This window comes from Cyprinus carpio, chromosome A1 (genome assembly GCF_018340385.1).
Source record: "Cyprinus carpio isolate SPL01 chromosome A1, ASM1834038v1, whole genome shotgun sequence".
Taxonomy (NCBI): Eukaryota; Metazoa; Chordata; class Actinopteri; order Cypriniformes; family Cyprinidae; genus Cyprinus; species Cyprinus carpio.
Genome location: NC_056572.1, coordinates 15,156,748 through 15,175,053, shown reverse-complemented (window position 1 = coordinate 15,175,053; position 18,306 = coordinate 15,156,748). Strand labels below are relative to the sequence as shown.

The window sequence follows — 18,306 nt, the reverse complement described above, 5'->3', positions numbered from 1 at the left end:
TATAATTGATTAATATAATTTATTTATAATATGTAATATATTTCGGTCACAATTTAACCAAACATTTATTATGATATATTGTTGTGAAGATCTTTGCTATCTGATGGTAGTTTTTCTCAACTGAAACAATAAAATTTCCATTAAGAGATACCAAAACACCATAGGCAGTACTATGGTATTCTCTGAAGAGTATCTTGTAATTATCCATGAGATATATGGGGATCTGTTGACCTGTGGTGTGGGGCAGTACGCGCCCATCCCGCCTGTGTTTGGACCCTGGTCTCCATCCAGCAGACGCTTGTGATCTTGTGCCGGTGGCATCGGTGACACTGTGATGCCGTCACTGAAGCACAGACACTGAGAACAGACGAGAGGCTTAGGGTGATCTGATTACCCAGGATGCTCAATAACACCAGGAAGTACTTACAGAGACTTCCTCTCCTTCCAGTTGCTCCTCAACCACCACAGTATCACCAGCAGAACCAAACGCCTTATCCTGAAACAACAAGAAAAAGATGTTAATACTTTTATTCAGCAAGGATGGATTAAAGTGTGACAGCAAAGAAATTTGTGTGTTCTATTCTTACTTTCTATTCATCTAAAAATCTTAAAAAATAAAATGTTTCACAGATTTCACAATATATTCACAGAGAAAACACCTATATTAAAATGTAATAGTATTTTGACATTATTTTGATCAAACAAATGCAGCCTTGGTGAGCGAAAGTCTTAAACAGCAGCTTTTGAATGATTACAAATATTTTTTATTAGAATAATTGCATAATTACAATACTTATTTTATCATTTATGTGAAATATACATTTTATGTATTTATATAATCAAAAAGTGTCACTTATTGCACACACAAACGGCAAAAGGTTAAGAAAAAAATTCAAATGCTATTTACAAGTATTCAACAGCCACAGCGATTGTCTAATGCAAGATTGACTGAAAACCTATTTACTTTGACCGACTACGTCGTCTCAGTGAGCGGTTGTTTGGATGCGCTTTGACTACATGTGAGGACTTTGTGGAACAGTGAAACATTCACGGGACCACCTTTCATTTTTTCAAGCACAAACAAAAAGAACCACATGTTGAAAATATAAAAACCATTAGTGAGACGTCTGGAGTGGGTTGGTATCGATTGGGTTTGGTCGATACCGGTGCCATATCGATCCTTTTAAACACAGTTACCGTTGCCTGAACGATACTTCCAAAAAAATAAAAAAAACCTATCGCATTTATAATAAAGGCCGTGGAAACAATATTTTAAAATAAATCCATAGCATTCCAACACGGCCTTGGATTGCTCCTCACATTTCCCAAGTTGGCTTGTCCCTTTACTCTAAGGCTAATAAAATTTATTTTTCACCAATATGGGTCATTATAGATAATTACACACAACACATCATAACTGTTCACTGTATCTCTGTCAATCCACTATGTATTTAGTTAAAATGAGTGTTGTCTGTCCTGTCTTTAATACGTTGTCTGTGCAATGAGACCTGTACGGTCCCTTCTTTAAAAGAACTGCTACGCGCCGGGTCTGCACCGTACCCTTGAAGACGCGCACACCGAAAAGACGGGGAAGGAAGGGGGGAACGGTTCTGTGCTGTTTCATATGAAATTTAAGCGGGACTTCTCTGAGGCGTCGCGAATTTGTCGTGCATGTTTATGGAGCTGTATAGCCCCACTACAAAAACACGCTAGCAACGCCCATGTACTTGTGTACATTCGGAAGAACCAGGAGAAATATTTCAATCAATCGCTCAGGCATTTAAGAGGCACCAAAATCTGCCTTCTGATTCAGTTCGGTTCATACCCTGCTGCATTGCCACTGGTTTTCGGTACTCAACCCTACTTCGATGCCATAGCTTACCGACCTTCATGATGTCCAGAACGGCTTTTGCGGCTCCCCATCTTTATCCCGAAATACCATAACACCCTCTTTCCAGCAGCCAGACTACGCTGGCCTTCACCACCAGAGCGGGAGGCCTCAAGCGCTGAAAATAAAAATAAAATGATACATCAGGAAACTAGATCTTTAGATTTATTATAAGTTGCATTCATTTGCTGCCTTACAGAGAAAGCTTTTGCCTCATATACAGCTCTGGAAAAAAATTAATAGACCACTCCAGATTTTTCTTAAACAGCATCTCTACATGTATGGTAGCCATTCTATTCCAGTGTCTGTTGAATTCTGAACACAGGCAATCCTCACTCCTGCTTAATGAAGGATTGATTAGGCGATCACCTCAACCAAATCTAATTGAATGAGGAAAAGTATGAAAAACCAAAGTTGTGAAAAAAGCCGCCTTCATCAATGTAAAAGCAAAGAAAAGCCAGGCTGAGGTTTGCAAATAAACATATGAATTGGACCCTCATAGAGGATTGAAGTAAGGTCATCTTCTCAGATGAGTCTAATTTTAAGCTTTGCCCAACACCTGGTCATGTAATGGTTAGGCGGAGACTTGAGAGGCCTACAAGCCACAGTGCAAGCTTCACACCCACCGTGAAATTTGCGGAGTGATCAGTGATGATCTGGGAGCGCCATTATTTGGTAGTCTGAAAACAATTGTATATTTTTTTTGTTATTTCTTACCAGTAGTCATTTTCTCTGCAAATAAATGATCTAAAATGACAATACGCTTATTTGGAATTTGGGAGACATGTTGCCAGTAGTTTATAAAATGATTGTTCTACTCAAACACATGCTCATATAGTATGTACAAATGATTTTAATTAGTAAAACAAGTGAGTATTATAATTTTGCAGTGGTGTTTTTTAATATTACTGATATGTAAAGATAGTATAGTAAACAGAAGCTCAAAAGAAGGAGTTCCCGTGTTGTGGGAATGTTGTGACGGTCCATATGATTTGGAGAAAACCTCACTGGCTCCCAGGCCGTGCTGCCTCGCAGAGCTGTACCGAAACATCACACCAGCAGCAGGTCATCCACTGGCACCAGAGACAGGTTATTATACATCACGCCACATACATATTTACACCATTCACACCACTTCAGAGCATTATCCAGAAATGGTTCTGTTTATATCAATATTTAATGCAAACATCCAATCGATTTATCAAAAGATTAGATTCCACTGTCGCAAATCATAAATGTTATATTTAAATGAAAATGATTTTGAACATTTTAACAGCAGTTTTTATATTTATGGTAAGCTCCATCCAAAGTTCATCAAGCCGCTATAAATTATTTTGCCCTATAAAGTTGTTACAATATCACTTCCTGATATATAGATAATTCCATGTCAACTCAACCAGAGGTCCCACTCAAATTTATTTTGTCTATACTTTTTTTCTGAAGAAAGAGAAACATGTACAAAGATAAAAAGCCAAAAATATTAAAGGCCATGGATGTATCTTTACCGAGCAACCATTTTGTAGAGGGGGGGTCAAAATTGGGGATGCTCAGATCCACTCTTTTTCCATCACCTCCGATACCGACTCCGATGCAATTAGGTTCAGTATTTGCCGATACCAAAACTATGCACGTGAAGTTTTTTTTATTTTATTTTTGTTTTTCCCCCATTTAAATAAATGTAGACTATATATATATCGCTGTGTGTGGAACTTGACAAACCATTCTTTCAACAATCTACTGCAACACAGATTGGCCACCTGGATCTGAGTGGCGCCGGGCGCCGACAAAAACGCACCAGAACCCATATGCTGTCATTGTAGCAAGCAACAGACCGTTACTGCTACATTGTCACTGAATGCACCATTTCATCTTTTCAGCCCCAAGTTCAAGGTTCAGTACAGTAGCTATATAACAGACAACATTACACATCAAACAGGAGAGAAACAAATAGTCTAAGAGTAGTGCACAGGTAAAAGTCAAAAGTGAACTGAAGTGAGACAGGGGCAAAAGAGGATATAAAGCGCTGATAAACCGCCAATGGATTATGCTCAGTATTTATACCAGATGATTACCTGATTGTGTGGTCCACCGTGTTGATTTATAGCTAATTATCTGACGCCCTCCTAACCTTGTTAATAAAAACATCATTTATGATAAAATCATCAATAAATTTCAAATGATTTTCAATGGTCGCCGTCGTTTGGCCCAGCACATCATGTAATAAAAGACAGAATATCTGTAAGCTATCTGTTTGCATTTTTAATTATGTCAAGGAACCATCGTCCAACTGACTTTAGCAAGCGTATGGAAAGGTTGCTAAGTTAACGCAAGGGAGTGCAGAGTGTTGCATTTGGTGCACATGTAAATACCATACGAACAATAACAAAATCCAATAACTCATAGAACAGTGTGAGCCAGAAGCCGCATGCTCCAAGAACGGACACTGCACCAAAACTAGTGATACAAAACATACTTTCAATATAGACAAATTATTATTAGGCTGGGCTACTGTATTTTTTTTTTTTTTTTTTTTTTGACTGCCATATTCTCAGTATTTCAAGCTAAATTAAGTGCACGCTTTTTATCATAAAAATGAAGATAAAAATGCCTGTTTTTTTTTACGTTTTTATCATGTGTAAAATTACTGATTAACATGCCGGATAAAAGCAGCTCTTTTTTTTTTTACTCCAACAATATACTATAGGCATACTACTAACAGAACTCAGGTGATTTTCACACTTGTTCTGTTGTGGTAGGCCAGTTTCAAATCACATATTTGCCTTTGTCTTGTCCTCACCAAGTTAGGGGTGTCTCACACAGCTGAGGTGTTTGTCTTCTCTTCCAGATGAACTGAATCATGGCGTTCACCATGGGTGATTATGTTCAGGCGAATGAAGAACCGTTTACGCTTGGGGATGCCAGGTGTTGAAAAAGTGGATATTCCGTCACCAGGTGATGGAGTATGACCACCTGGATAGCTTCGGCAATCCGATTCCGGCCTGCTAGAAAAATCAGTGCACAATAATTTTAGAAATCCAAGCATTGTGTAAAAAACAAACATTATTTTGTGGGGAAAAAAAATTGTTGCATTAAATATGGTAAAATGTTACACATTGCTATTTGTATTATAAAATCCATTAATAAAATACATTTTAAATTACATTTATTTTAAATGTATAGCATATTTTTTAATAAGGCAGCAACATATGATAGATACGATAGGACAAAACAAATACAGTGCGGCACGAAACGCTTACAATATGCGCATCTGGTGTGCAGAATGATGCGCTTGAAGCAACACGGAGTCACAGCATGCAGCGCTTTGCATTAAAAAATGCAAAGCACAAAGGGAAGAGAAATTGATGCGTAGTGTATTACATCTGTTCAACAGTTATTAAGCCTTTCTTTTAACAGTTTTATATTTCAGTTACGGTGTGCGTTAAAAAACAATTTATAGTCATTTCTACACCTGTGTTTTGGTCTCACAGACACCTGGTAGCATGTAACAAAACAACATTAAACTCAAGAAGATAAAGTCCTTTTTGCAAAAAATTGGGGCTGTAAAATTGATTAATCGCAATTAATCACTTCCAAACTAAAACTGTGTTTACATAATATGTGTGTGTGTACTGAGTATAATTATATGTAACAAGACAAATTTCTAGTTTCAACATTATTTGTTCTTTTAACTTCTTTGTAAAGAGCTTTGTGACCACAGGAGTTTTCTCATCAGCCACCTCCAATGTCTAGGGCTCACAATCAATATGCAAAAAAGCCAGTTCCAACCCATGCAAAATATCCCTTTCCTTGGTGGAGTCAGAATTCAATCTCCATGCGAGCCCACCTGCTACCAAAGCACTCGAGATCCATCATGAACTTGTTAGCGGCGTTCAAACTGGACAAGTCACACCCCTGAAATGCTTTCAGAGAGCGCTGGGACTGATGGCAGCTGCCTCAACGGTGTGCTGCTTGGGACTGCTGCAGATGCGGCCATTTCAACTATGGCTGAAGACTCTTGTGCCCGTATCAGCCTGGCACGTAGGCTCAATGCGTGTATTAGTGACGCACAGATGTTTAGAGACCATGAACCCCTTGATTGATACAGCTCTCTATGCACAAGGTGTCCCACTTGGTCAGATTTGGGAAAGGAAAAGTTGTCACGACAGATGCTTCGTGCACAGGCTGGGGAGCCCTCTGCGACTGCCGCCCAGCATCCAGCATTTGGATAGCCGAGTAGAGAAAATGGCACATAAACTGCCTGGAGCTCAAAGCAGTTCACCTGGCACTCTAGTTTTTATGCTCAAGTTCATCACATGCATGTTCTCGTTCACACGGACATGTCTGTGGTAGCTTATATAAATCATCAGGGAGGTATCCAATCTCCACTCTCGCTCGCAACAAGCCTACTGTTATGGGCAGATCAGTTGCTCTTGTCGATTTGCACGGTCCATGACCCCCACCAACCGGAACTGCGGGGCGGACATGTTATCAAGGCAAAAAGTGACTCCCAGACAGCAGAAATTATCTGGAATATATTCGGATGAACGGAGGTGGATCTTTTTGCATCAGCATAGAACACTCATTGACCAAGGTTTTTTTTTTTATTTTTTTTTGTGTCCAGCTGAGGCCACTCTGGCAACAAGAGATCACAAGTATTGCTTTTCCCCTAGTAAACATTCCTACATCAGGGTACTGTGCAGAATAGACGGAGAAGGAACCAGTTGGTTGCGCAAATGGCACTCAAACCCTGGTTTCCGGCACCTGAAAAGTTATCAAGCCCCTGGCATTCCGTGAGGGCGGGAACCTTCTCTCCAGGAAAAAGCTTAATCTGGCTTACCCCAACACCAACGCTGGGGACTGCTGTATGGTGCTCAACTCAGCATCAGAACCTAGCAATTCTGACGTGCGGCCCTCCGCTAGGGTGAAATGTCATCAATGGTTTTCATAATGGTTGTGGCTCAAAGAATATAGATCGGGGAATGCTCGATCACCTTGTTTGTATACAAGAGTTGGCGTAGTGAGCCGTGGCTCACGCTTAAAAGATATCTGCAATTTCGTTTCATACTGTAGCTAGCCGTGTTGGCCCCGACTGCTTCGTGATTACTTCTCCACGCTGCGGCTGTTACCCTCAGCCTCCGTTGTTTGGCCTTTGGTTGGCGTCTCCCCTGCTTCTTCCACTCCGTTTCCTGTGAAGTGATTCAAAGATTAGTTTTATCTTCCGCTTTTTTCTTTTTCTTTCTCGAGCTTACTCCACTGCCGCCTGCCTCACCCATCACGCTGAATGCTGCAGGCAGAGACGCTGTGCGTGAAGCACGTGACATAAAACGAGGCCAGCTATTGGCTATTCGCTGCTTCTCCTGCTGTACTGGCTGAGTAAAACCTCCGGTGGCTCATTACTGCCACACTTTGGTCACCGCAGATTTAAAATATGCACGAAATGAGCCGCTTACGGCAAATAAAAATTATTTAGCAACGAATCGATTACTAAATTAGTTGACAACTATTTTAATAATCGATTTTAATCGATTAAATCGATTAGTTGTTTCAGCTCTAGAATATAATTAGTTAAGAATTTTTTTTTTTTTTGGTTTACAACTTTTTACAGGAGTGCTTAGATGACAGCCGTGTGCCTTCCATGCTAAAAGTATATCTGCAATTTCAGCTTTCCATAATGATACTGACTAGCAGTCCGTTGGCAAGGACGATCTAGTGATTAAATTTCTCCACAGCGTGAGGCGGCTTAACCCTCCATGCCCAACTAAGTTCCCGCTTTGGACTTTGGTCCTGGACGTCATAACATGCCCCTCCCTTTACAATCAGCCTCTCTCAAGGTGCTCTCTTTCTCAAGACTGCTTGCGCTCACTTCTATCAAATGAATCGGGGATATACATGCTCTTTCAGTCAACGAATCCTGTCTGAGCTTTGGTGTTAATGACTGTAAAGTTGTTCTTAAGCCAAAGAAGGGCTACGTGCCTAAGGTGCTTTCAAGACCATTCAGAAATCAAATGATAACTCTCTCAGCTTTCACCAAGAGTGAGCCAGTGAACAGGGAAAAATTCCCTCCGCAGCCACTTTGATAAGGTGTTTCTACCGATGCGTAAGGAAAGCTTAACACAACATCTCGTTTCCTTCTCAGGGAACCGAGGTTACATTCAGTAACCGGAGAAGCTATTCTTCAATGTATAAATAAACATTAATGACAGATAGCAGCAGGTTTATTTAGATTGCTCTCACTTTAAGACCTCATGTACAGATCTAACGTATACTGTTACACATAAGTTTTGTTTCTCAACTGTTTACATTCACTTAATGGCATTAATAATCCAACAACTAATCGATAAAATCGATTATTATCGATAATGAAAATCATCGACAACGATTATCATTATCGATTAGTCGGGTCTGCCCTATAGTGCAAATCCAACTTCAGCCGGTCGCATCAAATTACAGCACTGAATACCACATTTCTACTGACAAAAATCCATCTAAAAATAGTGGAGGAAACAGAAAGAGCTCCTGCAGGAAAAGTATGTGATCCAGGCTGCCCAAAACATGAGAAATCTTTATTTTAAGCTTTAAGCTGATGCATTAGCATAACGGCTTGCTTTGTCAGTCGCTTTGACAGATACGTGTGTGCGTCCTCAGCGCAAAAAACTTTCAGAAATGTCACAAATTCACGTGATCCTTTCCATTTTTGCATAAAGGCCCATCCTGACAGTCTGCGTTAAGTTGAAATCTTTGCTGAAACAGCACCGGGGCAGCAGGAACACAGTAGAGAGGGAGACACTATTCAGCACAAAAACATTCACTGTGCTGAAATATCTGTTGTTGAACATTAAATTTATTTTTAAGTCAACATGCGGTGCAAGTAATTTATGAGAGTACTAGAAACAGTGAAGGGACAGCAGTGTATAATTGTCTGAATATAAATATCAGACGTTTTTACAGGATTAAGAAATGACAGTAAGAGGAGGAGACTGAGATCAAAGTGCACACGTCACGTGTTCCTGCAGAACATTGCTGTAATTTTACTTGCCTTAATTATCTGTATTACTCTAATTTTTGATCTAGAGATTTAAACTATATTGCCTACAGTGATTAACAAATTTATGTAAGGTTTTTAACGTTTGTGCCACTAACTAACAGTATTGGTAACAGTATAATTACCAAAATCATTTTTTAGCTTTCTGTATTGGTATATGCGTAAGCTCTTTAGCTCTTTTACAGTAGTAGGCTATTTCTAATGCTATAATATAATTATTGCTGTTATCTATGATACCCAATTAGTCAAAAAGTACATAAACAATGCCAGCAAGCATGCAAGCTGTTATCAAAGGCTATGGGGGCCATTTTTGTTATTATGTGAATGAATACTATTTTAGTTGTTCCGGTTTGTTATTTCCCCAATAAATGACAATAACATTTTTAAATGTAATTTTTTTTTTTTTTTACAGATTCCTAAAATATTTGTGTTTTCTCTATTATGACAGGTGGTCTAATAAATTGTTAAGCACTGTATGTTTTCATAGCATTCAGGTGGCACATTTGTTTGAAGGACATTGGGCAGAATGTGGAGCAGTGTGTTTTTGTCAATAATCGGGCAACTAATCGATTATCAAAATAATCATTAGTTACAGCCCTAAATAGCACATATACTGAAAATGTTTAGTATAAATCGAATGTTTACATGAACAAACAAAATGGGCATTATGACATAACATTGTATGTATTTTGGCCGTTTAAGCACAATAAGGTGTAACACAACATTAATTATGTACTAGGTGTGGCTCTATGTGATATGATACATTCCGTCATCTGTCCCGAGCGTCTTTCATGCTGAAATATTTTCTAGATACATTATGTCATCTGTCCAGAGTATCTTTTACACTGAAACATATGCGTATACATTATGTCAGAAATTCAAACCCTGTATTATCTATTCTATCTACTTGTTTGTTTTTATTTATAGAATAAAAAAAAACATTGGCCTGTCTTATACTTGCACTCTCTATTCTGCTTCTTTTCTATCGACTTTGTTTTTGTCTTTTAAGAAAAAAAAAAAAACTTGCTAGTGCTACATGTACTGTGTTACTAATCGGGACTTGTCAAAGCATATATTACTGCTCTTTTGTTAATTTGATAGCTTCTACTGCTAAATGACTAAATGTAAATATAAATGTAATATCAGGTAATTTCAGGTGTTCATCAGACGTTTGTACACAAATATGAATCAGGTTATCTGTGATAATATGTAAAAATAAATACATTAATGTCATAAAGACATGCCTTTCATCATCTATTTTGATTGTTAACTTTCAGTGTGATAATGACAAACATCTTACCAGCAGCCAGAGGAACTTCTGGACCAACAACCACAAGCCCCACGTTATGATCTTTACAATACTGAGCTAAAATTGAGTGATTGTTCACAGACACCGCTGGAAAAATAAAGATAAAATATTATAAATTATCAAATGCCTTCATGAACTCAAAAAGTTTGTATGTGCATTAAGTGTGTTTTTTTAAATGCTTATCGTTCATTTAGTTTTATTAATTGCAGAAGTATATGCCATTGAACCTGTAAGTGATCTGTAGACTTATGTTCATGGATAAAACAATATATTCTCCACATAAATGTCATACCTGTATTTTTTTATTAAAAATTTATTTAGTAAAGCAATCGATTAATCAATAACTCAGTGTGTTAGAGTAGAGAGTGGAGTAGTAATCACTGCTCCGTATACCAGTGATCTGCCCGCCTGGATGACTAGCTGTTTTCTCACCCAGGGGTTGGAGATCTTCCACGGCTGTTGGCAGTTCCGGCGTTACCAGAACCCGCGAGGGACCTGCTGAGCATTGAGGAGACGGAGCCAACTTCCGCGCTGGCTGGCGTGTTCCAGATCCACCACTGCCGATGACCAGCACCCGGCTCCGCCGTATCACCCAAAACCTCTATCTGGTATCTCAAAACACATACCCAGGCAATTCCACATTTAACATCTAGATCCACAAACTATGACAAGTGAAACTTACTTGTAGTTCCAAAAAACAAAAGAATTACATTTTATTTTTCTATCTATTCCAAAATATATATATATATATATATATATATATATATATATATATATATATATATATATATATAAAAAAAAAGCATCTGCCAGCTAATCACATTTAATATTTCATTATGTACATTTCTCTGAAAGAAAATGGGAGTGGTTACTAGGTTATTTCTGGGTGGATGCTGGGATGTTGCTAGGCAGAACTTAAAGCTTTTCACCGGGGACGGAACATGATGGGGTAAGTGATTAATGACTAAATTTTTGCTATGTGGTTTCTAAACATTTGTTAAGGTGTTGTTAGGCAGTTGATTAGGGTGTCAGGGAGGTTGCTGAGCAGTTTTGGCATCAGCTCAGGTCTATTAAATATTAACAGATGTAACTTTTGTTTTTAACCGTTGCATAAATTAACATTAAGATTAATAAATGTTTTTAGAAATATTTGTTTTTAATAATGCAGAAATTAACATTAAGATTAATAAATGCTTTAGAAATATTTTTCATTGCTAGTTCATGTTAACTAATGAAAAAACCGTATTGTAAGTGCTACCCAAATCATTTTATTAAACTTTCACTGATTTTGTCAGAGCTAATGCTTCTGTTACCCTGTCCCAGTGGACCACAATTCACGGATGTTCTGGATTAATCTCGGATAATATTTATGACTATATCACAAAAATGTCACTATCTGCCTGCCAAAGCTGCTAAATTTTTTTTGTTCTTGTTAAAATGTGGTTCAAACAGAAGTACTTAACCTATAGAATGCAGGCGATGCGGTGTTGATCTGCTGCCATTAACCTTTCAGTGCTGCTGTAAGATCTTTAAATCCCAAACATAAACATTCCAGTGGCATCAAGCAGCTGAACACCTAGTACAGAAGCAGTTGCAACACTGAGCATTGATGATACTAAGTGCCAAAAAATCTGATAGTATGCAACAAAAACACCACATTACATTTGCATGAAAAAATCACCATCAATTTAACTTTGGGAAAAAAACATACAGAAGCATTGAAACACTGTGCAGTACGAAGTAAAAAAAATAATCCTAATGCATGAGAACAAATTATTGCATTACATTTTCATTGAAAACACCATCAGTTAATTGGGTAAACAAGACTGTGGATCCAGCCTGGGAATGTTTTTTAGTTGAACTTCTGGCTTGGAAAATCCACTGACACTATTTATCTGGTTGAGTAACAGGGGATGCTGATAACTGATGATCAAATCAATCAAACAACAATCACTGTGGAGGAATGTTAACTAGTAGTAGCATTATGATGAGACTCGCATCACGCGATTAAGGGATTGCTGCTCACCAGACTTCAACTTAATTAGATTGTTAAGTGCATCATCAGAACAGCAATGCCAGTATTATATGCTGAATATAGCGTACACATAATGCATTAGATCTCTATATCAATTGTGCTGAAATGCCTAAGTGCGCCAAGTGTGAGCAATTAACATGCATAGACTTGTTTTCCGTTTCCAGACACAAATACGTATAAAAATAAATACTGTGGTTGTACCATGGTGCTTTTGATACGGTTGTGGTGTATTAACATATTAATATTTGCAGTACCTGAAAGTACTATCAAAGAATGTCCTTCCAATATTGCGATCAATTCCAAAACTGGTACTAAAATGATATATGACCATAAAGACAAGACTCACCAAGGCATCATATTCAAAAAACGTGCAGAACCATGGTAAAAAGTGTAAAACATCCAGCATTGCACAAATACACCCTGGCGCAAACATCCTGGTAGAAACATAGATGCAAACATCAGCCAACGTTAGCTGGGCAAAAAACAGTAAGTTTGATCAACTTTACGGAAATGTACCAATCGTTTTATTCTAATCCGTTACCAAAGTTCTTTGACCGTGCAGTAAGTAAGTGTAATTAAGGACTTACGTGATTTATGATGAACAGCGATGCACTTTCGGGATCCTGTGGGTGTTCGGGTCGTGATGGACATGAAGACCAGTTTATTTTAAACCAGAAACCACAAAAACACGATAACTCACATGCTGCTGATGTCTGATTCAAGCACAATGGATTCATCTTTTTTTTAACCAGTTCTTTACTGAATGTTTTAGCTGGAATCGAATCGCAAATGCGGAGGTGGGATTATAAACACAAATTTTTTTTTTCATACAATGTGTATACTGTAATTAAAACTGAATGACAAATACTAGTATTAAACAAGAATTTCATTTGAACTGGGGCGTACTGTCCGAATGAATCGATTCGCTCCTTCTTCTTCTTCTTTTTAAGGTTTTATTGGCGGTTGACAAGCAACAAAATGGTGTATTACTAAAAAGTCAACATGCTGCGTGCAAGTAATTTTATGAGAGTACTAGAAACAGTGAAGGGACAGCAGTGTAATTGTCTGAATATAAATGTCAGACGCTTACAGGATAAAGAAATGACAGTAATGAGGAGACTGACTGTGATCAAAGTGCATGCTACACGTGTTCCTGCAGAACATTAATGTGATTTTATTTGTCTTAATTATCTTTATTATTTTAATCTTTGATCTAGATATTTAAACTATATTGCCTACAGTGATTAACAAATTTATGTATGGTTTTAACCAATTTTTAAGGTTTGTGCTTAATTAACTATCAGGTATTGGTAACAGTACTACCAGTATAATTACTAAAATAATTTTTTAGCTTTCTGTATTGGGTAGTCCTCCAATATGCGTAAAGCGCTTTAGTTACAGTAGTAGGCTACTTCTAATGCGATAATATAATTATTGCTGTTATCTATGAAAGAAATGGCAGAAAAAAATAGTCAAGTGTTTTTTTTGTTTCTTTTTAAGTTTCAGATACACAATTAGGCAAAAAGGGACAATAAACAATACCAGCAAGCATGTGTGCTGTTATCAAAGGCAATGGAGGCCATTTTTGTTATTATGTGAATAAATACTATTTTAGTTGTTTCGGTTTATTTCCCCAATAAATGACAATAACATTTTTAAATGTACATTTTTTTTTTTTTTTTTGTACAGGATCCTAAAATATTTGTGTTTTCCCTATTTTGACAGGTGGTCTTAATAAATTGTAAGCACTGTATGTTTTCATAGCATTCAGGGTGCACATTTGTTTGACGGACATTGGGCAGAATGTGAGCAGTGTTGTTTTTAGTCAATAATCGGGCAAAACTAATCGATTATTCAAAATAATACTCATTAGTTACAGCTCCTAAATAGCACATATACTGAAAATACTTTAGTATAAATCGAATGTTTACAGTGAACAAACAAATATGGGCATTATGACCATAATATTGTAGGTATTTTGGGTCCGTTTAAAGCACAATAAGGTGTGTAACACGACCACTAATTATGTACCTAGGAGGGGCTCTATGACGATAATGATACATTCCGTCATCTAGTCCCCCGCGCGTCTTTCATGCTGAAAGATTTTTCTAGAATTTCCCATGTTACCAAGCACAGAAACTGCGGGAATGGAGTAGAATTATGTGCAATTCCTGGCCCCTGAAATTCAAACCCTGTATTATTTATTCTATTTACTGGTTTGTTTTTATTTAAGAGAAGAAAACAAAAACAAACATTTGGACCTGTCTTTAACTTGCACTCCTCTATTCTGCTTCTTTTCTATCGACATTGTTTTGTTCTTGTAAGAAAAAAAAAAAAAAAAACTTGCTACATGCGAATGTACGTGTTACTGCTAATCGGGACTGGTCAAAGCACATAGCATTACTGCTCTTATGGGAATTTGATAGCTTGCTACTGCTAAAGGACTAAATGTAAATCTTAAAATGTAATATCAGGTAACTGTCAGGTGTGCATCAGACGTTGTACACAAATATGAATCAGGTTTCTGTGTAATATGAAAATAAATACATTATGTCATAAAGACATGTCTTTCATCATCGGTTTGGATTGTAACTTTCAGTGTTGATATGACAAACATCTTACCAGCAGCAGAGGAACTTCTGCGACCAACAACCACAAGCCCACGTTTGATTAAAAGATAAAAATATTATAAATTATCAAATGCATTCATTTGAACGTCAAAAAGTTTGTAATGTGCATTAAGTGTGTTTTTTTAAAAATGCTTATCGTTCATTTTAGTTTTATTAATTGCAGAAGTATATGCCATTGAACCCTGTAAGTGATTGTGTAGACGTTCGTTCATGGATAAAAACAATATTTCTTCACATAAATGTCATACCTGTATGTTTTTTATTAAATTTATTTAGTAAAGCAAATCGATTAATCAATAAACTCAGTGTTAGAGTAGAGTGGAGTAGTAATCACTGCTCATACTCTGTGGTCTGCTGGATGACTAGCACTCTCACCAGAGTTGGAGATCTTCCCGCTGTTGGCAGTTCCGGCGTTACCAGGAGCCACGAGGACCTGCTGAACGTGAGGAGACTGAGCCAACTTCCACGCTAGCGCGTGTTCCCGGTCCACCACTGCCGATGACCACACCCGCTCCGCCATTATCACTCCCAAACCTCTATCACAGACACCCAAAATACATACAGGCAATTCCACATTTAACATCTCTTCCACAAACATGACAATTGAAACTTACTTGTAGTTCCAAAAAACAAAAGAATTACATTTTATTTTTCTATCTATTCCAAAATATAAAAGAAAGAAAAAAAAACCAACTATAAGCTAAATCACATTTAATATTTCATTATGTACATTTTCTGAAGAAAATGGGAGTGGTTGCTAGGTTGTTCTGGGTGGATGCTAGGATGTTGCTAGACGAACAAAGCTTTTTACGGGTTTGGAACCAACATGGGGGTAAGTGATTAATGACTAAATTTTGCTATGTGGTTGCTAAACAGTTGTTAAGGTGTTGTTAGGCAGTTGTTAGGGTGTCCTGGGAGGTTGCTAGGCAGTTTTGTGCTTTTTGTCAGCTCAGGTCCATTAAATATTAACAGATGTAACTTTTGTTTTTAATAATGCAGAAATTAACATTAAGATTAATAAATGCTTTAGAAATGTTTTTCATTGCTAGTTCATGTTAACTAATGAAACCTATTGTAAAGTGCTACCAAATCATTTTAATTAAAAACTTTTCTGCTGATTTTTTCAGAGCTAATGCTTCTGTTAACTGTTACCGGCTGATCCAGATAATCTCTGATATATTAGTGACTATCTCACAAAATGTCACTATCTGCATGCCAAGCATGCTAAATTGTTTTTTATTTCTTTTAAAGATGTGGTTTCATTACATGAAGTACTAACCTATAGAATGCAGCGATGCGGTTTGATCTGCTGCCATTAACCTTTCAGTGCTGCTGTAAGACTTTAAATCCCAGCACACATAAACATCCAGTGGCATCAAGCAGCATGAACACCTAGTACAGAAGCATTGCAACACTGTGCATTGCCATGATACTAGGTGCAAAAAATCATTGATACGTATGCACAAACCACCACATTACATTTGCATGAAAAATACCATCAATTAACTTTGTAAAAACATATAGAAGCATTGAAACACTGTGCGTACGAAGTAAAAAATAATCCTAATGCATGAGAACAAATTATTGCATTACATTTTCATTGAAAACACCATCAGTTAACTTGGTAAACAAGACTGTGGATCAGCTGGGACTGTTTTTAGTTGAACTTTTGGCTTGAAAATCCACTGACACTATTTATCTGGTTGAGTAACAGTGGATGTTGATAACTGATGATCAAATCATCAAACACAATCACTGTGAGAATGTTAACCAGTAGCACATGAGAGACTCGCATCACGAGATTCAGGGATTGCTGCTCACAGACTTCAACTTAATTAGATTGTAAGTGCATCATCAGAACAGCAAATGCAGTATATATGCTGAATATATGTACACATAACAATGCATTAGATCTCTATATCAATGTGCTGAAATGCCTAAGTGCGCCAAGTGTGAGCAATTAACATGCATAAACTTGTTTTCCCTGTTTCAGACACAACATGTATAAAATAAATACTGTGGTTGTACTATGGTGCTTTGATACGGTTGTGATGTATTATCATATTAATATTTATATGGTACTCGAAAGTACTATAAAAGTAAATTTGTCCTAATATTATGATGAAATTCCAAAACTGGTACTAAAATGATATATGACCATAAAGACAAGATCACCACGGTATCATATTCAAAAACGTGCAGAACCATGGTAAAAAGTGTAAAACATTCAGCATTGCACAAACACCTCATGCAAACATCCTGGTAGAAACATAGATGCAAACATCAGCTAACGTTAGCTAAAACAGTAAGTTGATCAACTTTACGGAAATCACCAATTATTTCATTCAACTAAGTTACTAAAGTTCTTTGACCGTGCAGTAAGTAAGTGTAATTGCTGACTTACGTGATTTGTGATGAACAGCGATGTACTTTCGGGATCCTGTGGTGTTCAAGTCGTGATGGACAGAAGACCAGTTTGTTTTAAACCAGAAACCACGTGCACACGATAATTCACATGCTGCTGACGTTCGATTCACAAAATTGATTCATTCTTTTTAATCAGTTCTTTTTAATGTTTTAGTTGAATCGAATCGCAAGGTGAGGTGGGATTATAAACACAGATTTTTTTTCATACAATGTGTATACTGTAATTAAAACTGAATGACAAATACTAGTATTAAACAAGAATTTCATTTGAACTGGGGCGTACTGTCCGAATGAATCGATTCGCTCGAAGTGAATGGTTCTTCTTAACGCTACACTTTACAAACACGTTCCACAAAGAGGAAATGCACTAAAAATTCAAAGATTACAGACAGGGAACTGTTAATTAAATATATAATATTTTAGCAATTTGAATTTTATTCATTTATTTATTTTTTATTTTTTTTAAATATACTCTTCAAGGTTTGACGTTTCCCCCCTCATCAACTTCCTCTCAGAGGTCGCGGAGAATTATGGTAAATGTAGTTATGTTGATGACGAGTCAAATTTAAATTTCTTGAGGATTTTATTGATACGAAGAAGATTCTTATTTGATCCCTATTAGGACATTCGACTTTAAATGTATGGAATTCTAATATGTATCATGTAAATTTTAAATATTTGTATTTGTTTTTTTGTTAATGTATTTATATGTTTTTGTATTTTTAATTTTTGAGTGATTCTTTAGTTATGTTTGTATATAGATAGATAGATAGATAGATAGATAGATAGATACGAAAAAAACAAATGCTAAAGTACGCTAAAGGTCAAAACATATGTAGCTTCTAGAAAAATAAAAATAAAAAATTAAGACTTGCTTCTATAGTACTGCATACTATTTTAAAAAAATAAAAAGTATTTAACAAATATTTAATTTGAGCTGATTAACAAACGTTAATTGTCCGCAAGAAAAAAAAA

General features: G+C 36.8%; 2 protein-coding genes across 2 annotated transcripts in view; both read right to left on the bottom strand.

The window, feature by feature from the left end:
• gart (phosphoribosylglycinamide formyltransferase) overlaps positions 1 to 17,379 on the bottom strand; it is a 153,981-nt gene extending 136,602 nt beyond the window's left edge. Inside the window, exon 1 of the mRNA XM_042748472.1 lies at positions 17,309 to 17,379. The gene's annotated coding sequence lies outside the window, so the exon portion shown is untranslated. The remainder of the gene's footprint in view (positions 1 to 17,308) is intronic.
• On the bottom strand, positions 82 to 1,904 carry LOC122141548 (trifunctional purine biosynthetic protein adenosine-3-like). The gene is made up of 3 exons (XM_042749309.1): positions 1,887 to 1,904; positions 428 to 496; positions 82 to 357 (listed from the first exon to the last, which is right to left on the bottom strand). The coding sequence occupies exons 1-3, from the start codon at positions 1,890 to 1,892 to the stop codon at positions 97 to 99; spliced, it is 336 nt and encodes a 111-aa protein (XP_042605243.1). The 5' UTR covers positions 1,893 to 1,904; the 3' UTR covers positions 82 to 96.
• Positions 17,380 to 18,306: the final 927 nt, after the last annotated feature.

What these genes read in the sequence shown, in the direction of transcription:
- LOC122141548 (XM_042749309.1), bottom strand. An exon ending in TGGAAGGAGAGGAAGTCTCT is followed by an intron (nt 358 to 427) that starts GTAAGTACTTCC and finishes GTCTGTTCTCAG; the next exon opens with TGTCTGTGCTTCAGTGACGG.